The following is a 22,000-nucleotide window of genomic DNA, read 5'->3' as shown; positions in this document are numbered from 1 at the left end:
GTTTGGGTATTTTGCTTTTCTTATTTTTGCTTTCCTCAGAAAGTGTTTCTTCTGATTTTATTCTCCTGTCTTTGCCTCTGCTCTGGTGCCTGGACGCTGCCACTTCACTTTCACATGTTCTCTTGTTCTCTTTCAGCTTTGTCTTTGGAGGCCTTTCTCAAGAGCTGGCACTGCATGCCCCATACATTAGTCAGCCTTTGCTCAGAGAGTGACCAGCATACCCAAATGTTTGTTTTTCAGAGTCTCTCCCTTGCAGTCTAAGTATCCTTTCTCTCTTCTCTTTCTTGCTTTGAGGTGAAAAATCCACTCCATGTAGTCCATGATTTTACTGTGTTTCAGGCTGCAAACCACATGAAACACAAATACTCTCCTCCATCAAGGGAGAGCAAAGCTCCTTTGCACTTTGTGCAACACTTGCAGACATCTTTTACACAAAACAACTTCTCTCTTCCACTGTTTCTTTGTGCTTGCTTTTTGCTGGAAAATCTACATTTCCAGTAAGCTTTGTCTGTCCCCCTGAACAGGCTGCTCTGATCAGATTTTTTTGATCCATTGTTGGAGAAAAGAAGCCAAACTACTGCTTCTTTTCCAGCTGCCACTCTGACTTTGGGGTCTGTGACCAGAGTGGGACTAAGGGTTTGTACAAAAGTATTCTTCTGGTTTGGGGGTAACACTTTAGTTTAAATGTTTAAACTCACCGTAGAAAGTCCACTTAATAAACAGCACTTTGCTGTTAGCTGAGGCCCTTCCCAGTCTATTCCTGTTCACAATGAAAAGACAGAGGAGGACATTCAGATGAAGTCAATGTGCTGAAATGCATTGTGCCTATCACTTAACAGGTTCCCCGCAGTCCTGCTGGGGCTCTAACTTCAAGCTAGGAGATCATTTCGGTGTATTTCTCTTCTACTGGGTTTTTCCCCACAGTTACATTAAAGTGCTAATGTAGCTGCCCTGAAGAAACAGAGGTAACCACAATACCTCGAGGGTGTTTGTCTACAGAGAAAGCTACATGTTCTTTGATCCCTTAAGTAAGCAAGACGTGAGGCGGGAGAGAAAGCCATTCAGCCTCGGATTCCTGTTTTCCACAATGAAAGTTGTGTGCTTGAGCTCCCTCAGGGAGCACCAAAAATAGCTCAGTAAAAAGGGCTTTCCTAGAGCGTTTCCATTATTCACAGGATGCGGCACCTTACATAACGCCCAGCCTGCCTGCCCTGTCGCCAAGCGCTGCGCACCGACCTGCTGGGGGGCGAAGATCTCCCCCAGGGACAGCAGCGCCAGGTGGCTCACAGCAAAGCCAGGCGGAAGGCACCGACCTCACCGACCTCTCTTAGATGGGCAAGTCCCTAAGTCTTAGGGGATAACCTGGGGCTCTGACAGAGAGGTTTCGGTATGATCAAACCGGCAGAGGTGTCCTCTGGAAACCAGCGAACTCCAGGAGTGCCTCCGCTCCTCTGGACAGGTAGAAACACGGCAGTATTTGGGAAGTGGCAGTGACTCTGGGCACTCGGGGTCCCCACCTCACCAGCGGCAGCTCCACGCAGATACTAGCAGATCTCTGAACCGCTCCACCAGGGGCTGCCATCTTTGCCGCTTGGAGGTGTCCTCTGCTGCTGCAATCACCTGCTCTTAGTCCTAGCTGGTTCATTCCAAAACACCATTTGTGCCTCCCTCCGCTCATCTGCATGCGTGGGAACCCCACTGGCTGCAGCAGTGTCATTTGTATTGCTCTGTGTTCCCTGCGCAGGGGACTCAGTTCTGTCACAGACACCAGCTGCACAGTTTTTGTTCAAGCTATTAAGTACTGCTTCTAACACTAACTGTCCCGAACTGAACCCCAACCTTGATGTTGCTTTTAACACTAACTGTCCCAGACTGAAGGCCTGATCTTGGTCACAGTGGTAACCATCACAGATGCAACTTGGAAAGCCATCTTTGCAATGACGGTAGATGGGCAGAGTCCAAGGGGATGGTGTTCAATGGCTCCAAGTGCAGGGTGCTGCACTTTGGCCACAACAACCCCATGCAGAGATACAGGCTGGGGTCAGAGTGGCTGAGAGCAGCCAGACAGAGAGGGATCTGGGGGTGCTGATTGATGCCCACCTGAACATGAGCCAGCAGTGTGCCCAGGTGGCCAAGAGAGCCAGTGGCATCCTGGCCTGCATCAGGAATGGTGTGGCCAGCAGGAGCAGGGAGGTCATTCTGCCCCTGTACTCTGCACTGGTTAGACCACACCTCGAGTACTGTGTTCAGTTCTGGGCCCCCCAGTTTAGGAAGGACATTGAGATGCTTGAGCGTGTCCAGAGAAGGGCAACGAGGCTGGGGAGAGGCCTTGAGCACAGCCCTACGAGGAGAGGCTGAGGGAGCTGGGATTGGTTAGCCTGGAGAAGAGGAGGCTCAGGGCAGACCTTATTGCTGTCTACAACTACCTGAGGGGTGGTTGTGGCCAGGAGGAGGTTGCTCTCTTCTCTCAGGTGGCCAGCACCAGAACAAGAGGACACAGCCTCAGGCTGTGCCAGGGGAGATTTAGGCTGGAGGTGAGGAGAAAGTTCTTCCCTGAGAGAGTCATTGGACACTGGAATGGGCTGCCCAGGGAGGTGGTGGAGTCGCCGTCCCTGGAGCTGTTCAAGGCAGGACTGGACGTGGCACTTGGTGCCATGGTCTGGCCTTGAGCTCTGTGGTAAAGGGTTGGACTTGATGATCTATGAGGTCTCTTCCAGTCCTGATAATACTGTGATACTGTGATACTGTGTGTGACTCATTTTGACAACTGATAATCACTGTTTTCAGGAGGGGATGACTGAACCTATGTATACAGAGTTCTGCTTCCCTGGAGACTCATTACCCTGAAAATCAGCAAACTTTGTTTGGTTTCTTGGCCGTTACAGATTGTCTTTTCAGAGTAAGTTACTTGCTTTGAGGTGATCTGACAGATTTGAATACAACATAACTCTGCTGCACCCCCAGCACCACCAGACCCATGGCTCCTGCAGCTGCTGCTCCCTTTATGCACAAAGCAGCATCACGGCATGCAAGAAACAAGCTGCTGGATGTTTTCCACTGGGAACAGGAAGACTGCACACCTCTCCAGGACAAGCACTGAGTGCGTCCTGCAGCAGAAGCTGCCTGGGGAAGGCAGAGAGGCTGAAGCAGTGATTACCTGAGGGGGCAGGGGGTTATCCTGTATGGAAGATGGCAACGAGTCCTGCCAGTGCAATCCTTCCTTGTGCAGTGACAGATCAGTGCTTCAGCTGTAAGCACAGCTTCTGGGCTACGAATGATACATCACTAGAGAAACATTAACCAGTCTAATCTTTGGCGTTAGAGACCTGTTGGTCGCTGAAAGTGCCTTGTGCTTTCATGCAGTGGTCTCAGGATTGCAGCACTAAGAAGAACAAGACCCAGCAGAAGCAAAAACAAAAGAAGTGATAGGGATAAAGGCTTACAAAACTGAGAACAGTATTTTCTTGGTTTCACTACAGAGCTGCTAAATCCAGGAATCCTGCTCAGGTGTGAATTAGTGCCTATATTTTCTCTCCCCAGATTAGCATGAAATGATGCACTGTCACCTCTTGACTGTGGCTTCTAGACTGCCATTCGCAATCACCTCTTGATTTGGTAAGCAATACCTCAGCAAGCCAAGCTTCCTGCTTGTGATGCTTCTCATGGCACCATAGGCTGTGCTGCTGTGTTCCCTGCACATAAACATCCCTCTCTTTAGCAGAAAAGCACTGAGCTGCAGCTATGGCAACATTGCTCCAGAAACCTCTGTCTTCGTATTTCTCTTTTGCTGCAGTTCTCTGGTGGGAGTTGTCCAGGGCTAAACAGGACCAGTGCAGCTCCAGCTCTTAGGGGTTTGCAGCAAGAATACTGCAGTAGCCTTGCCCCAGCTGTCTGCTGCCCTGTCTGTGTGTGCAGCATGCAAATGCAGAAGAGAGGGTTCTGCCAGCTTTCTTTAGAGAGAGGATAACCAGGGCTTTGCACACCTTAGCTGGGTTACCAGCCCTTGGTGACTGATCAGACACACAGCACTGACTACTTGCTTGGACTGCTGTTGCAGTGGTATGGCTTCAGCTTTCCAGTGGCCCTGCAGTAACACAGTGACACCCTCTAGGGACACCCTTATTGTTGGGGTTTTTCAATCTTCAGGGTTGCATATGTGTTAATATGACTTTTTTTTTCCACAGCAGAAAGTACCTTGTAATGAAGGTTCTCTTCTGCTGCTTGATAGCATAGCTCAGCAAGTGAGCAATCCACTTCACTGCAAACCCTTTGCCTTACTTCTGCCACGTTTACTTCGGTTTTCAAAGCTGCTAACTCCCCTTGCACTGAAATCCTCTGGGCATCCTGCAATTTTATCCTGATTTTAGAGAGTTTGGTCAAAGCCAGGGGCCCATTACAGCTCAAAAACTGCGCAGGCAATGTTTTTGTTCTGAGAAATCAGATCCTGGAAGATTTAAATCCTGGTCCCATTTGATTTGAGTGAGTGCATTTCATTTCTCAGCCACTGGTACCAAGCGAAGTAAGACGATTTCTCTCTCCATCGCTGATTTTATTGCCTCCACAACTCACCCATAATCTGGGTCTATCAGCTGCTATCATACTGCTTCTGATCTGCTATACATTACACTGTGTAAAAGATTTCAGCCCCTTGGCTCTTCTCCAAGCAAATAAAAGTAACCCAATGAAATACATTTTTCCATTCACAGCTGTTCATACTCCACTAAGCAGGGCTGAGGACATGAGGAGAGGAAGTCTGCAGGCTGATGGCTCAGGAATCAATACCACACCAATGAAAATGCATTTCGTTGTACATACCAGATGTTCTTGGAATGCACTCATCTGAAAGATAGCACCATGGCAGATCTACTGTCTCAGGCATTTTCCTGTGCTTCTGTCCCCCACTGACCCTATGCTTACACAGGACCAGGCTACCAGAAATACATGCACTTCCTTGGGAGGTTTGGGGTGGAGGTGGCACAGGCCAGCCACAGGAAAAGGCACAGGGATAGGTGACAAGAACGTACAACATGAAACTGCTGTTCATGCTGGGGACAGGGCTGTGTGCTTGGCGAGGAGAGTCGGCAAAGAGGATACAAGAGGCCGCTAGTGATGGCAGCAGAAGAAGCCTTTTCGCTGTTTTCTGGCATCATCACACCCAAAGCCTCTCTCGTTTCCTCTTCCCCACTGCAGCATTACCCTCAGGCTGGGGTGGGCGGTCTGATTCCCCGTGCCGTACGCCGAGGGCTCTCTGCTCCGCAAGCCATTGGCGCGCCGCACCGACTCCACGCTCTCACCGCCCGTGGGCACAGCCTGCGCCTGTCCCCAGAGGGCCAGCACAGGCAGCAGCGGCGAGAGGGAGAGCAGCAGCGAGGCAACACAGACACACATAACACAAAGAGAAGAGTGGCTCGGTTAGAGAAGGCCACCGTGAGAAACAGGAGGCAACAGAACTGAGCCATGAGACAAGGTCCAGAAAACTCCTCCTAGGGAAACAGGCTCAGTAGCTTTGATCTCTGCTTTGAAATTTGTGCCACCAGATTCACAGGGCAGTTTGAAGCAGTCCTTCCTTACTCCAGCAGAGCATTTCCTTGTGTTTAATAAAGGCATTGCCCTTTGCAAAAAATCCATGCAGCAGCTGGCTTAGGGCAAATGCAGATCCTCTGGTGAGCTGGTTTTAAATAACCTTCTTGTAATGGTCACCAGAGTAAGCAGGTAACTAACCACTGCTATGGACCCAAAACCTCATCATTTTCAGTGCTGCTGTTGGATGCTGTGACTGACCAATGGCCCAGTGGGGGCTTCTTGTCTATTTTTTCATCTCTAAAGAAGGTATTGGATCCTAAACTGAAATTGCAGACCCCATGCAGCCGCTTCTGAAGCTGCTGCCACGCTGGTCTTGGAAACACAGACTTCCAGTAGCAGTACTTCTGGAATGTGTGTCTGCAGACAGGCAAGCATTTCTCTCACTCTCCTGTAATCTAATCTTAATGGGAATCTCAATTCACCTGACGATAATATTCAAGCAGAGAGCAGCACTGGATTGCGTCTCAGAGCACCCATCAAATACTGCAGTAGCTACAGAACACTTATTAGGCAGACCTGTCAAAGCACAAACGCCCGTGCCATTGTTGTCATCCCTCTGGCAAAAATCTACTGTTTGTGGCTGGAAGCCCTTGTGCAGCTCAAGCAAATATTTACCTCACCCAGCAATTATAACTCCCTCAATGTTTCTACTGCTCCTGAAAGCCAGAGTCAGAGACACAAGAAGGAATAAGGCTTTGTAGTGGTGGAAATGATCATAACAGGTCTAAAATTCAGTTTAATGTTGAGGCTTTTTTGTCTTTCTGTTTCCTAAAGGAAAGGGTCAGGAATGCAAGCAGACTTCCTAAAAACATTTCTAGGCTGATGTCCACGTAAAAAACAAGCCCCTCCTGCACATCAGTCACGGGCATCAGGTGATGTGACAGTGACACCTGCAAACAGGCTCTCTACTATGAAATGGAAGTTTCTATCAGCGACAAGCTGTGAAGAATCTACAGAGGAAATTCTCCTACTCCTCCTTTTTTCACCATGCATATTGCTTGCCTTCAGCTGCCGGTGGCTGAAAAGTGAGGGCGGGACTGGAAGCCCTGCGATGGGCTGCTCTAAGGCACCTCCCGTTTTAGCACCACCACTTAGGGCAGCGCAAGGACAGACAGGCATGTGCCTCTGCCAGCAAGTGGGGGAGATACCGAGGGCATCAGACTGGACCCCTCTCTCTGTCAGTTCTCCCAACACTTCCTCGTCCACTGGTGGGTGCCCCATAGCTGCACAGTAGTTGTAAAGGTAAAGCTGCCTCAGCGACTGCCAGAGGAGACCAAATCAGTGACTCATCTATTGATAGTTATTGATGACATCTTAACCCCCAAATAAACCCGGTGGCCAGTTCTCATCTCCTTACCAGGAGTAAATCACTCCAACGAAACCTTAGAACGAGACTGCTGCAAGAAAGGTGCTGCAGCTGCACAGCAGCAGGCTGCAGGGAAGAATCAGACACCCCCACGAAGAGCAGCTGTACCTTGTTTTGTCTCCGCTGCCTTCTGCGAAGCCTCAGGAACTCCTTGTGCTGTCGTGACACGAAGTTGACTGCTGCATACTCCAGCAACGCAGCAAAGACAAAGAGAAGGCACACAGCCATCCAGATGTCAATCGCCTTCACGTAGGAGACCTAGAGAGAAACAGGGCACAGCAGATTATCTTTCTAACTACTTCATGAGCTGAAGGTGTCAGTGTGAAACAAGGAACACAGTTCTGCACAGCATGAGTGCCAGTTGGGGCATGAGGTGGGATTCTCCTCAAGTTTGCTCGGTTACTGGCCTGTAAGAAATAACCCAGCTATGAATGGAAGTGCTGGGCATGAAGAGCACACAAACGGTGAACCTTCAGGACAAGGATCAGCATCAGTTTAGCGAAGCACAAGAGCCCTGACAACTGCAATTACAGCTCAGCAGACAGGCTACAGATACAGGCACAATACCGGTTGAGAAGCAGCTCCAGAAAGTTTGGAGTTATCACCTCTTCCATCTTTGGTGAACCAGCGACCATGTTGATTAGCTGTCTATAACTGGGATCCATAAACTCAAAGTAAACTCAGGGTACTCTGTCCTATGGCTTGATATGACTTTACTAAATGTTTGATCCTAGCTGCTCAGTCTTTGTCCAACAACTAACTGTAAGAAAAGCCAATCTTCGTAGATATTATTTACTATCAATCCCCAAACACCACCTGTCTCTCTTCTAGTAAGTGTTCTGGTTTGAACTGACCAGTCCACAATCAAATCAGCTCCTCTGCAGCACAACAATTGCACAGGGGTTTATCATATTACTCACACTGGGCCAGACAGTAGCAAAGGAATGAGCTCCACACTATGCATATCAAAGGTGCATTGTCCTCCATAGCTGCACTTGGGCTCTGCCTTTCTTTGTAGTCCTGCAGTTATTAAGTAGAAATCTTATGATTAGGCAACAGCAGGTTGTCTCTTTTGTTTATCAGGTGTTACATCCAGGGTGCAATAAAAATGATCTGACTTCTACTGCCTGTGACATACATGGGAGCTGGCTGCCTCAGCTATTGTGATAGAAATATTTGCGGTTACTTTGATATCCATCTTGCAGCTTCGAGCTGAAAGAGGATAGATTTAGACTGGATATGAGGAAGAATTTAATTACTGTGAGCATGACACTGGAACAGGTTGCACAGAGAAGGTGTTCATGGCCAGGTTGCATGGGGCTTGAGCAATGTAGTGTTAGTAGAAAGTGTTTCTGCCTGTGTCGGGGGTGTTGAAACTAAAGGATCATTAGGGTCCTTTCCAACCCAAACTATTCTTTGATTCTATGAAATCAAGGGACGAAGAGATCCAGGCATTTCTAGGATGCACTGCATTTGGACTGTTCTAGATGTCTTCTTCAGGGTAAGATCAATAACAACCAAACAGTGCCTCTTCAGCTGGATGTCTGCAGAGAGCTCAGTCACTAAGCACAGACACTATTGCCTACACACAAGCATCACACACTGCCACAGTAGGCACCCAGCCCCCACTTGCTAGTCCAGCAGAGCACACGGCTCCAGCGCCAGCCTAACCAGTTCTCTGGAGATGTCCCAGACACCTAGGGTCACCTCAAATGCCACCACCATAGAACTCAATCAAGATAAGCAAAATGGTCACACCTAGACCCTGAAAAACGGTAGTCAAAGGTACTTAGCATCTGCATGAGAGCCTGCAGGCCAGAAACCTCAATGCAGTCGAAGCATTCAGTGGTGTGAAGGGAGAGCAGGACAGAGAGGTGGTGCAGCTAGCATGCTGATATTTGGGACACCCACTCTGCCTCTCCCCTCTGCACACTCCGCTCTTTTGGTGGTGGCTGTCACTTCCTGAGCAAAGGAAGCACAGCTGCTTCACCAGAGTTTGCCCCAGCTTACCACATTCCTGAACAGCATCACCTTTTGAAGTCTGAGACCTGGGTTTGTTAGTGTCGAACAAGATACACTGCACTGTGGGCTTTGGCAAGCAATATGATCAGAGCGTCTGGCATTTAAAGCACAACAGAAATGATACAGAGCCTTGTCCTGCAGGTCCAGAACACTCAGCAGGGTGTTTTAAGGGCAGACTTCACTGCTCTCCACAGCTACTTGAAAGGAGGCTGAAGTGAAGCTGATGTTGGTCTCTTCTCCCAAGTACCCAGTGATAGGACCAGAGGCAACGGTTGGGGTTGTACCAGGCGAGGGTTAGGTAGGACATGAGGAAGAACTTGTTTAGTGATAGAGTGGTGAGGGGTTGGAACAGGCTGCCCAGAGGGGTGGTGGAGTCCCCATGCCTGGAGGTTTTGAACAAGCTGCAGCTGTGGTGCTTCAGGCCATGGTTTGGTGGCCATGGCAGTTGGGTTAGGGTTGAACTTGATGATCTTAAAGGTCTTTTCCAGCCTTGGTGGTTCTATGATTCTATGATTCTAGAGAAGCCAAGCACTGTTTGTCAGCCTGCACCATGGGAACAACGTTGGAGCAGCTGAGGCTGCAGTGCAGGTCCACACACAAGGTGCATAGACTGCGATGGAAGAGGAGGATTCAGCAGGCTGAAGTAAGGCTGTGACTCTGTGCTTTTCAATTAGATACTCGGCAGGTGTCCTGCACATGAAAAACTGTACAAGCCACATCTCTGCTGAGCAGCTGTGAAACCCTGACAGCGTTCCAGACACCCAGCACCACAGACTGAGCGGCAGCAGGGATCAACTCACAGCAGTCTGTGCAAAATCCAGCTGAGTTTAGATTTTTTGTTACCTTCTCTGAACGGGCAGCTTCTTTTTCCTTAAAAACGCCTTGAGGAGTGTATCAGACATGCACAAACAGCTGGACTGTGCTGCCAGAGACAGCACAGTGCAGGGAGCTGAAGCCACCAGAATCAGCACTTCTGACTCTGCAAACCCTGTCCTAGTGGGACTAGTGCAGGGCGGGCAAAATAACAGAGGAAGACCTGAGTTAGCCTTGCTGCTTCTTACAGAGTGCTGCTGTAAGGGCACCCACACAACTGCTGAGCCAGCTGGCTTATTCCAGCACCTTTTCCCCAGTCATTTTCATAAAACAGTTCTGGTTTTTTAAGTGGCAAAGTACTTTGCTCAGTCATTTTTCTTTGTTTCAGAAGCATCTACTTCAGCTTCCGTTTCCAAATGAAATGTGGGCCATGTTAGGATCATAGAATCATTCAGGGTTGGAAGGAACCACAAGGAGCAGCCAGTTCCAACCCCCCTGCTATGCCCAGGGACACTCTATCCTAAATCAGGCTACCCACAGCCTCATCCAGCCTGGCCTGTAACACCTCCAGCCATGGGGCCTCAACCACCTCTCTGGGCAACCCCTGCCAGCCTCTCACCACTCTCCTGATCAACAACTTCCTCCTCACCTCCATCCTGACTCTCCCGACCTCCAGCTTTGCTCCATTCCCCCCCAGACCTGTCACATCCTGGTAGCCTAAAAAGTTCCTCCCCAGCTTTTCTCAGTGAATGAACTGTTCAGCCAAAGTCTGTGCTCTGTTTCTATCACTGGTTCTCCAAGCCATGAAACGCTCACCCTGCCACCCACCGCTGCCACAGCACTGAACACTGGCTGCATTCAAACCAGGCGAGCACAGAAGACACTGCTGGGTTGTTTTGCCTTCAAAGATGAAGAAAAACTTTCTGCAAGTCCTTGGAGATGAGCTGTAAGTTAATGCATTCACAAAGATACTCGGAGAGGAGCAGCTGGGCCAGGACCAAAAGATGCAATCACAGCTAGGCAGCGACACTCATGGATACAGCAAAGATTGGTGAGTGCTGACTGCCACTGCTGTACTGGTTCAGAGCTGCTCCCACTGAAGAGTGTCAGCAAGATGCTCCCCACTCTCCGAGTGGTACTAGTCCCCAGGAGACCGCAGGCATTACCCAATACCTCTGCAAGACATAGCTGGCACCTAACGCAGACAAGTGCAGGAGGGAGGTGTGCTGCGTCCTGGCAGGTGTGGCAAAGGGAGCATAGAGCAGTAGCTGCGTGCCTGGGACTGGCCCTTCCCTGCCTGCTATGCAGCTCGTTGCACACAGAGGAGGGCAGGCTCATTGCTCTGGGGAGGACAAGCACACAGGCCTTTCTAGCACGGGTTGTGTCTGTCCATGCTTTATGATATTATTGCTGTCTACAACTACCTGAGGGGAGGTTGTGGCCAGGAGGAGGTTGCTCTCTTCTCTCAAGTGGCCAGCACCAGAACAAGAGGACACAGCCTCAGGGAAAAATTTAGGCTGGAGGTGAGGAGAAAGTTCTTCACTGAGAGAGTCATTGGGCACTGGAATGGGCTGCCCGGGGAGGTGGTGGAGCCGCTGTCCCTGGAGCTGTTCAAGGCAGGATTGGACGTGGCACTTGGTGCCATGATCTAGCCTTGAGCTCTGTGGTAAAGGGTTGGACTTGATGATCTATGAGGTCTCTTCCAGCCTTGGTGATACTGTGATACTGTAATTTCCACCTTTGAAAACCAGAGGATTGGTGATGGGATTGGTGAAGCCAGGGCTGCTTGGCTTCCCTTCCCAGGGCATCTGGAATATTGGCGTGTTCCTCACATGTCATTTTGGGCGGTCATTTGGCATAGCTGCCTTGATACTCCCATTCCTGCCAAATCATTCTTTCTGTGCAGGAAAGTTTAGCAGGGCCTACCACTTCCACTTCAAAAGCACTTGGCTTCCTGGGAAATAGTGTGGCTGTTTTTCAGACCTAAATGAAAAGCTCAGCCGAGCAGTAGCTTAAGGCAGCTTGTCCAACAAAGCAGGCTGCAGCTGAGGAAACAAAGCCTTGTGCTTTGGACAGCTGTGGTGCTGCTCCTCGGCTCCAGAGCCAACTGGGTGGTTTTGTTGTGCATTGATAATGCAGAGACAGACTGACCTGCTGCTGAGCATGAAGTAAAACTGTCTGGAATGGAAACAAGAGCCAAAAACTCACTTCTGCAGGCAGCTGTGCACTGCCTCACTTTCACTAACATGACAGTAAAGAGGAAATGTCTCTGGGCCAGGAGCTCAACTCTAACTCCGGCCACTACAGAGACAGTTGAGAAGCAGTACAGATGGGAGATGATGAATTACCTGGAAAAATGAGCTTCTGGTGACCCTCCCCAAAAATGCTGCATTTGCACCACATAGAAAAGGGTGAAGTGGAGCTAGGAATGAGCAGATTCACATCAGGGTGTGCAAAGTCTGGGCACAGAGCAAATAACAAAGGGAGGAGTTATTTCTGTCTGCTTCTCATCAGGGCCTTGTGGAAATGAGTTTTGGAGAGAATTGAAGATACCAAAGAGAGAGAGGGATGACAATAACACAAAATCCTCTGCTCACCATTAATTGGGACTTCAGTACCCACCAGGGCACTGCTGACTTTTCCCATTGCCGTGATCCTGAGAAACACACTGGTCCCACCAGCTCAGCCCCATCTCAACATCACAGGGAAACTGAACATTGTGGCTGTTTTCACTCTCTAGCCTGGTCACCTCTCTCTGCCCTCTTGTCAAAGAGTCTGACCTAATTGGCCAACAAAAGCAGGCTCTGCCACGGTGTTGCAGGCAGCTACCCCATCCCCAGCACAGTATCACAGCCAGGGGCGGTACAGCTTAGTCAGATCTCAGACACAATCCCTGCTTGAGCGATCTCAGCATCAGCTTCTCATCATTAATATCCTGCACCAGTTTGCTTTTTCCCTTGGTCCCATTTTGTTTTGTCTTCTGTCTTCAAGAAATTTGTCTTGAATAAGAACTCACAACCACGGGACTAAGCACTTTTCTTTCTCCCTTTACACCCTCTGGATGTGTGGATTCCCCACAGGTAGCTACAGTGCCTCATCAATTAATCCTTCAGGTTCGGCTTGTGAAGAAAGCAAGGCAGAAAGGGAAGCTCATGCTGGCAGAAACCAAACAAACACCACCAATATTTGAGACATTTCTTGTGTATGGGCCGGAAAAAGCTATCACCAGGTTGGTGGAGTCATGGCTATCAGTTTATGAAGTGACAAAGAAAGGCTGATGTCCTCGCTCCAAGGAAACGGCTTCTCATTGTTAACTGAAAGACATTTACCACAGAGAAACACCTCTGTAAGAAGCTGGGATCAGTGCAAACTGGGCATTACTTGTGGCTGCCTTAAGGCACAGGCGAGCGCACACCCGGGCAGTCTTTGCAGCAGGGTGGCAATGCCAGGCTGAAGTCTGATTTGCAGCAAAAGTCCTGGCTCTTCCTTCCTGGTGAAATCAACAGGTATTTCTTCAAGAGTAAATGAAATTAAATGCCCACTTGACTGCTAGAGCTGAAGTGGGTGAGGGCCTGCACAAAAAAACAATCACCAAGGGAAGAAAAGTGAGGAAGAATGAAGAGGAGCCACAAACCATGACTGCCAGCAAGGGCTGCTGGCAGGGCTTTGACACAGTCGTTAAATTCATAGAGAGGGAAACGCTGGTCCTTAGCAAAGGAACATCTGGACTTGAGGCTTGTCTGAAAGAAGCCACTGTGGTATCCCTCTGAAGGCAGGCAGAGAGCCCACTCCAGAATGCCAGCTCTTCTACTCTGACACGTTTATTTGTTTTGCCAGACAAAGCATTAACTCAGGTGCAGAAAACCCTTCCATTTCCTCAGACACCTCAGAAGCTACACTGCATCCGGCTCAGCCACAGCCATGCCAGGGGCACTTACTGCCACTGCCACCTGGTTAGGAACAGCTGCACCAAATGGCATTCTTTGACCTCTGAGGGGTGACCCGAGTCAGTGTGTGGCTGTTAACCAGCCAGGGGTTACTTCTGCAGAAGTGGGAACAATTGTCTCCCTGTCCTGCAAGCAGGTAGGGCTCACAGGCTGGCAAAGGACAGTGCAGTTCCTGTCATCAGTACCAAGAACACTGGCACCTGCTTGCACGTTTTTAAGTGTCGTTTTCCACTGGACAGCACAAAAATCGTGGCAAAGCTCAGGCGAGTGCAGAACACTGCACAACAACCTCTCCGTGCTGTGTTTCCTACTCTGGCTATAGCTAAGTGAGCCCTTCAGAGCGATCCGAGCCACGGAGCCACACAGCAAACACTCGCATTAGAGGGAGGGTGCCCGGGGGCCTTTGCCTCTCTTCTCTCTCGGGCTCTGCTGCTCCTGAACAGGCTTGGGTCTCTAATCTTCCCTAAGATTATGCTCCTGAATTCCAGATTCCTTGGGACTCCCAGCTATGTAATTCGGTGGGAACAGCATCTGTTTATTCTTGTGACTGCCAGTCTCTCTAGATTAGGGGTGGCCAATAGAAACGAGTCCTTTGGCCAGGGGAATTGCCCTACAACACTACATAGAACATGAGAGTAAGCAGCTGAGACTGGGATGGTGCATTACTGTACTCAGTATCTCTGCATGCTTCTCTCCTCACTGTGATTTTATCAGTTGCTGTTCCTAAGCCACTTCACATTCTCAAAGATTCTTCTGGATCTGTATTCTGAAATGCTACTCTGATTAAGTTGGAAGGAAAAAACCCCAAACCACCTTTATTTATGGCTAATTTGAGCAATGTGTAACTAAGAACAATGGTGCAACAAATAATCTGTGTGTGCAGACCATCAAATCCTTTGCTTTCTATCTTTGGTGGGGCAAAAGGAAGGGAGGGGGGATTTTTAAACAAAGAGTTAGAACTGTCTCTAAAAAAAGAGGATCCTGAAGCATACATCAAAGCAAACGTAGGCTCAGGAGGGATAACATGGTCCAGTTGTAAGTGTGAATGAGTCATGTTTGACGTACAGTAAAGCACTTAAGGAAATGCAGAACTGAAAGAGGATGCACAATGGGAATAATGGAGTATGGCAAAGGTGAGGATGTACATAGCAGGAAGCTGATGGTCTGAATAGTAATGAGAGAGAGAAAGAAAATGGGATAAAGAAGGCAGGTTAAAGGAAAGAAAAGGGAAATCAAGTAAAGGAGAATGAATGTCAGAATTTAGCGGGATTCACACAAAGATTTTCATTTGTATTTAAATTTCACTGAATCACTGCCATATTCTAAGGGCTCAGAGCTGCCACATGAACACCAAGGAACCTGCCACATGCCCAGTATCACTAAGGCACTTCGGCTCAGGACCTGGAATCAATGCAGCATGTGGTGAAACACAGCTTGCATACCCAGACCACTGCTGTGTGGAAGGTCACCTGGCTTAGTATGCTCCCTTGTTTCCCAGGGACTCTTCCAACCAAGGACCCACTTCACCCACTCTGGAGGTTCCACTAACCAGCTCCGGACCATCAGCTTGCACCACTTCCTTATAAAGAAATGGATGGAACCGAGGGCTCAGAGTGCACCAGATTTTGTGGTGGGAGCAGAGCCACAGAGGAGGTTTGACATTCCTGGCAGGCTCCTCTGTGCCCATTGCTCCTGTTGGAAATGTAATGATCCTTTAGTTCTCTTTTCAAAGCTCAGGTAGCACTTCTTCATCAAGATCTGCCTGTCCTTTCCAGCTGACTGACTAATTAACAGTTGTTAACTGAATGATGTTTTCAATCCACTTGTGGGGACCATCCATGGCACAATAAAAGCAGGGGAAAACAGCACAGGAGCACAGCAATGTAGGCTCCCTTTTGTGCTCATCTGGAATTGGCAGGGAGGCCTGTGAGATTCACCAGGCTACTCCAGCACAGAAGAAACAATTCTCCCTCATGCTCCTTTCCTGCCACAGGCTCTAGTTATTTGCAGCAGCTTACTGGTGGTCTGCTGCACACATGACACAATTCTCAGCAATTCAAAAGCCAAAATAATCTGTTGATTTATAGTAAAAATTAAGCCTCCCAAATTCTGGGACTTGGCTTCTAAGCAGAGTCTTGTGCTATGGTTTTGTTTGCAGCTGTTATGCATTTCATAGAATTTCTTTTCCACCTGAGCTGTAAACCCAAGCACTTTCTGAATTACTGTGATGTTAAATTGTCTCAAGGATTCTCGTATGAAGAGCTTTGTTCAGAACAGCGCCACCACACAGCAAGGCTGAGTGAAGTAATTTCCAGCTGCAGCAGTGAGGGATCCAATACAAACACATAGAGAAGCAATAGCTGAGAACATCATTCTCCCTGAAGGGTGTTTGTGCAGAAGCCTTCTGGCCCTACAGTCTTCTGTGCAGGTCCCTGTGCAGCTTCATTAGTGTTGACTCAAAGTGCTGGACTTTCATAACAGAAACCTTTCCTGAAGGCTATTTGACAGCTTTGCTCAAAGTCCAATATCTGCTCGTATAAGCTGCTCTTTCCTCTTCATCCACCTCCTGATGCCAGAGGGGGTGCCTTTGTCCCACACTAGCTGCAGCGGTAGGTAAGCCACCCAGGGACTCCTCAAGGAGAGGAAAAGAGAGCAGCACAGCACTGAGCACTGTCAGTGCCCACCACTCCTCAGCAGCAGCCACTGAAGCAGTTCAGAGTACAGAAGGAGAACAATTTGCATGGTGGTGCAGGCAGCTCTCGGAGAGGCTGCTGGTGGCCCCAGAGGTGCAAAGCACAAGCAAAGGGAACAGTTTGCATGCCAGTCTGATGCCACATGCTCAGGCCTTGTTGAAGTCTCTGGCCTTGTAGCAAGCAAAAGTTCTCTGGCTGCTGGCAGGATGACTACCCAGTGCTGAGGGACGTTCACCTTAGGAAAAGGCTGGAGCAAACAATTCCACATCTACTGAGCATGCCTCTGCTGCTCAGCAAAGAGGCACAGTGAAGACTGCTCCTCTATGCAGACAGTGGGAAATAAATAACTCCTGCCTCTCTTTCTGTTTGTCCTTTCCCAGGCTCTTGCATAGGGTCCATTGGTTACAGCCTGCCTCAAGCATGGCATTACAGCCGAGGGTGTGGCTTTCTTGGTCCCTTCACTTTTTGTGTGTGTTCCTAGTTTGTGCCACCTGCAGTGTCTGCAAAGCAGAGAAGAGGTGAGGTGGAATCACTTACAATTAGGGGAGGCTGCTGCATCCTTGGGGGGCTGCTAATTCTGCTCACGTGGGAAGGTTCAAAGGACCAAATGATGTGAGAGCTGGAGAAATTGTACCGAGGAGCTGCCAGACATGCCCCAGAGGTGAGGGACAGAGTCACTTCCTAAGAGCCAGGCAGGACCAAACTGAGTGCTCTGCCACTCACAACCACTGAGGTGGCTGGAACTGAGGACACAGTAGGTGAGTATAAACTTCTGCATTTCTGCTCAGTCTTACCTACTTGCTTTGAATTTTCTTTTCTAAAAAAAAAAGAACTTTTCTTGTTCTGTTCATCTGATCAAACAGCAGCAATTTTATAGCTAGAACCCCCATTTTAACCTCTTGCAATATCACGCTGTGAGGAGAAGACAGAGGCACATCCACCTCAAAGCTCTGGCTGACAGAGGGTCTTGGCACAGGCAAGATTTCACAGGGGCAAGGGCTCCTGTGCCTTTCAGCTGACTGCCAGCCTTTCACGTGGCAGACAGAGAGCTGGGACATTTCCTCTGCTCCTCCTCTCTGTGCTCCCAGGGGTTCGGAGCAAGGAGCAAAAGCAGCTTCTTCTCCCACAGCACAATTGATGGTTGCCCTGCGATGCCCCCAAAAATGAGCAGCCACAGGGATTGTTCCTTTCAAGATGTCACAGATCTGGATGTCCCAGAGCCCATTTTCCAGCTGATGATGGGGTCACTCGGTGCAGGTGCTGCTTCAACCCAAGTTCTCCAGGCTGGGCACAGCACAAGTCAGTGGTAGGAGAGAAGGGAAGCAGCTTGTCTGATCTGGGACAATTCTGACCTGCCAAGATAAGTCATGTAACTCAAAAGAGTCTGCAAAGCTGAGCCAGCCTGCACAAGAGAAGACAACAACCTTGTGTAAGTTACAACCTATAGAACTTTCCCCCTGTCCGTTCCTAAGTAGGTAAAGAGCAAAGCTCCTGTTAACTCCCTTTCCCTTTCTGCTTCCCTGGCTCTGAAGATAAGGAAGCTCAGAAAACACATTGGTCAGAGTTTAACAGCATGAAGATCAGGGTCAAATTATAACTTTCAGGTTATTTTGATGAGCTGACTCAGCCAGTAATCATGTTTGGGTAGCCGGGAGGGAACCTGGGTGCTCCTTGAGTCATTTTGTGCGTGCTAGCCGTGGCAATAGGCCCAGGCTGATAACAGCTCACTCTCAGCTTTCCATCCAGTGAACATCAGCCTGCTCCTGCTGTCAGCCACGATGCAAGCTCACCTGCAGCCTCACCATCCACGTGGCAGTACAAGCCCCATCTCCGTTATGACTCAGCAGATCTAGCACACAATAAATACTTTTGACTCCTATTAATCAAAGGAAGGTCTGGCAGTTGTGTGTAGAAGTCCAGGTTGTGCTCCTCTGTTACTTAGTACTCACATTCAGCATTAATGAATTTACCCTCTGAGAAGTCTCTCCCTCTTAAGAGCTGACCCTACAAGCAAGCTGCTGAGGAGAGTGACACATGGCTAGAAACACAGAGGCACACTTTTAACACTTCATGTTATATTTAAAAGCCATCTTTATGTCTGGTAAGTTATTAATAGATGCCAGAAACTTCCCTAACACTTGTTCTGTTGTTCATTAAAGCTGTGCTGAAGTATTTGCCTGGCTGGCTAACCCCAGGGTACAGTGCTTGTCACATGCATTGACATTTATTCTCTTGTCATTGTGTTGGAGATGAAAAACCCGACCAAATGAAAAACCCAGAGGACTCCCCTGCTTGGAACAGAGGTGTTAGCAAAGAGTGAACTGCACTAATGAGACTCCAAAGCACAACAAAGGCCTGTGTCCTTCTCTGCCTCTCTCCTCTGAAACGCCTCAGTGAAGAGTCACCTGCTTCCCAAAGAGCATGTGCAGCACAGGGCAATCAGAGAATCATGGAATGGTCTGGGTGGGAAGGGATCTCCACAGGCAATCCAGTGCAGCCCTCATTACTGACTGCATTTTGCAAGCAGGGCACCTAAAGTGTGCATCCAGCAAGGACATTGTCTGGGCTAAAGGACAAGCCAGTGGTAGAGCTGTGACAAAATGGTATTCTTCTGGCTACCACAAGGGAGCTGGAGAGCCCAGACTCTCCTTCCCACCTGCCAGTGAGAGGGATCCACTCTCCTGGATGTTCCACAGAGCTGTCTAAAGCCACAGGAGCTTTGCATCATCACCACCTTTGCAAAGAAAATAAAAGCATGTTTGCACCTCTGTCAGAGGCATCAGGAGGAGAGTGGGTGAGAGACAGGGAAGAAATGTGCGCTGAGAGTACCCACTCCTTGACTGTGGCTCTCAGCTTGGGGTTGGACATAGTAAGAAGCAGTTAGAAGAAATTTAAAAGTACTTGTGTGTCTTTCATTGTAGGTGATGTCTAGTTGGGGCTGGTGTCCATCAAATGCAGCTGCAAGACAGATTTGGCTTCAGCTGCCAACACAATGTTTGTTGTGTCAAGTTTGCAACACTCCTCTGCCTAAAGAGCACCTTGACCCCGATGGTACTGCAGCAGCTGTGATTGAGATTGATTGCACATCAGGAAGCTGAAGTGCAGAAAACTCCTACTCAGAATCACTTGGAAGTGAAAATTCAACTTGAAAGGCTGCTGTTGTAGCATGCTCTGTGTGCCAGAGCAGCCCCAGCCCCGGTCTGACCTGTGGGGCAGCAAGGAGGAAGGGGGGCACAGCCACGCAGCCCCTCTCCCACAGCACACATTGCAACATTCCATGACATGCTGCTGATGTGGGAGAGGAGCAAGGGAAGAGAGCCTCCACAGCTTCATCTTTCTAACCCTAACCTTAGCTGTCAGAGTTGCACAGAAAAGCTGCAAGCAGGACCTGGCTGCCCCACAAACATGCTGACCATGTCCCATTCAGATGCATCACATCCCAGTCCTTCCTTGTCATCCAGCAGGCTTTTACCAGAGAAGGGTGCACACAGCACCCTCAGCCAAAGGGCTTTTACCCTCGGTGAGCATCCTGGGGGCTGCCCAGCAGGTTTGTCAGTAGTCTTGCCTGAGCAGGGTGCTCTCCACAGAGGAGCCGCTTAGCTGATGGGGAGCTCTTTGTATGCACATCTAAGGGCTGCTACTTCTGAAGTACTCTTCAGTGTATCTCCAGAGAGGCTGCAGGTCAGAGCTCCTATGGCACTGCTGTGGGTGCAGCCGTGATTTTCCAGTGCTGCAATAAAACCTCACAACCCCAACCCTCAGGATAGTGTCCCCCTTTTACAGGCAGGCGTTAGGTCCAGTGGCCTCTGAAGTCACTTGCTGTACCATACCATGTTCTGTCTTTCAGCTCAGCTGATGCAGTGCTCCCCTCTTGGCCTTTCTTAACAACCCAGTTCTCCTAAGCATTTAGTCTTTTCTTTTCCATACCAGGGCTGTACAGAGGAATAAGGCAGTGTTTAATTCCTCTTTGTCTAACATCTCTTTGATCACAGATACATGAAAGATCTGAGTGCTTCACTTTGCCCTTGTTCAGCTGCTGCTTTACTCTGCAAGTTCAGCAGGTCCTTTGTTGTTTAACTTCAATGTTTTCTGGGCAGCTGCATTCTGCTCATGCCCAGAATATCTTCTTCCATGCGCCGGGAAGTATCTAGCTTGAGCCTGGGTCCAGACATGACTCAGGAGAACACACAGGGACTGTGCACAGGAGTTTACTTGGAGTTCTCCAAGCACACACTATCAGCCTCCGGTGCTTAACACCTTGGTAGCTGCAGGGCAATGAAAACAATCTCCTGTTGGAAGATTTGCTCTGCTGGCAATTGGCGAGGAAGGGGAAACTGCACCTCTAATGATTTCCCAAGCCTGAGAGGATATCATTCCTTATCTTCTACCTCCCACAGTATCCACACCAGGTCATGAGCAGAACTGGAAAGTGAAGGGGCTTTGAAGCTGAAATGGGAGCTCTTCTGCTGCCCAGAAAGGAAAGCAAGAGCCATGCATTTTCTGGCAAGAAAAAGGAGAAACTGAGCCTTGGATGCCTCTGTTGTTCTGTCAGGGGCCAGCTAGAATGAAGCAGCACCTTACCTGGTTGGTAAGTTGTTCACCCTCTGTCCAATTCAAAGTAACGGTACTGCTGCTGTCAGAGGAACAGTCCTCAGCCATGGGAATGTTAGGGGAAGGATTCAGATTACCGTCAGAACAGAGAGGCAGCTCCTAGGCAGGCCATGCCCTCTGCTGCGACTGGTGACAGGAGAGACTCTCTAAGTATCCAATTCCATCCACCTAGGAGGGAACTGAGGTAAAGGATATCTGCTACCCAAATCAATCTGAGAAACCAGTCTGGGCATTTGAAGGGAAGAGGAAAGGGAAGCTGGAAATACAGAGAGGAAGAATCCAATGACATTAATTTCACAGTATCACCAAGGTTGGAAGAGACCTCACAGATCATCAAGTCCAACCCTTTACCTACCACAGAGCTCAAGGCCAGACCATGGCACCAAGTGCCACATCCAATCTTGCCTTGAACTGCCCCAGGGACGACGACTCCACCACCTCCCCGGGCAGCCCATTCCAGTGTCCAATGACTCTCTCAGTGAAGAACTTTCTCCTCACCTCCAGCCTAAATCTCCCCTGGCGCAGCCTGAGGCTGTGTCCTCTTGTTCTGGAGCTGGCCACCTGAGAGAAGACAGCAACCTCCTCCTGGCCACAACCACCCTTCAGGTAGTTGCAGACAGCAATAAGGTCTCCCCTGAGCCTCCTCTTCTCCAGGCTAACCAATCCCAGCTCCCTCAGCCTCTCCTCGTAGGGCTGTGCTCAAGGCCTCTCCCCAGCCTCGTCGCCCTTCTCTGGACACGCTCAAGCATCTCAGTGTCCTTCCTAAACTGGGGGCCCAGAACTGAACACAGTACTCGAGGTGTGGTCTGACCAGTGCAGAGTACAGGGGCAGAATGACCTCCCTGCTCCTGCTGACCACACCATTCCTGATGCAGGCCAGGATGCCACTGGCTCTCTTGGCCACCTGGGCACACTGCTGGCTCATGTTCAGGCGGGTATCAATCAGCACCCCCAGATCCCTCTCT

At 49.3% G+C, this 22,000-nt stretch overlaps 1 protein-coding gene across 7 annotated transcripts in view; it reads right to left on the bottom strand.

The window, feature by feature from the left end:
- Positions 1 to 22,000, bottom strand: part of GLRA2 (glycine receptor alpha 2) — a 114,412-nt gene that overhangs the window by 23,563 nt on the left and 68,849 nt on the right. For 5 of the 7 annotated variants that reach the window (XM_064152119.1, XM_064152123.1, XM_064152120.1 and 2 more), the window contains one exon: positions 7,058 to 7,207. In XM_064152119.1, the coding sequence (XP_064008189.1) occupies positions 7,058 to 7,207 (150 nt within the window). Of the gene's footprint in view, positions 1 to 4,343; positions 5,317 to 7,057; positions 7,208 to 22,000 lie in introns of those variants that run through there. The other 2 variants (XM_064152122.1, XM_064152121.1) reach the window with 2 other exon arrangements.

The sequence above is a fragment of the Pogoniulus pusillus genome, chromosome 12, assembly GCF_015220805.1.
Source record: "Pogoniulus pusillus isolate bPogPus1 chromosome 12, bPogPus1.pri, whole genome shotgun sequence".
In the NCBI taxonomy this organism is placed as follows: Eukaryota; Metazoa; Chordata; class Aves; order Piciformes; family Lybiidae; genus Pogoniulus; species Pogoniulus pusillus.
Note: the sequence above shows the minus strand (reverse complement) of the source record. Positions and strands in the feature narration are given on the sequence as shown.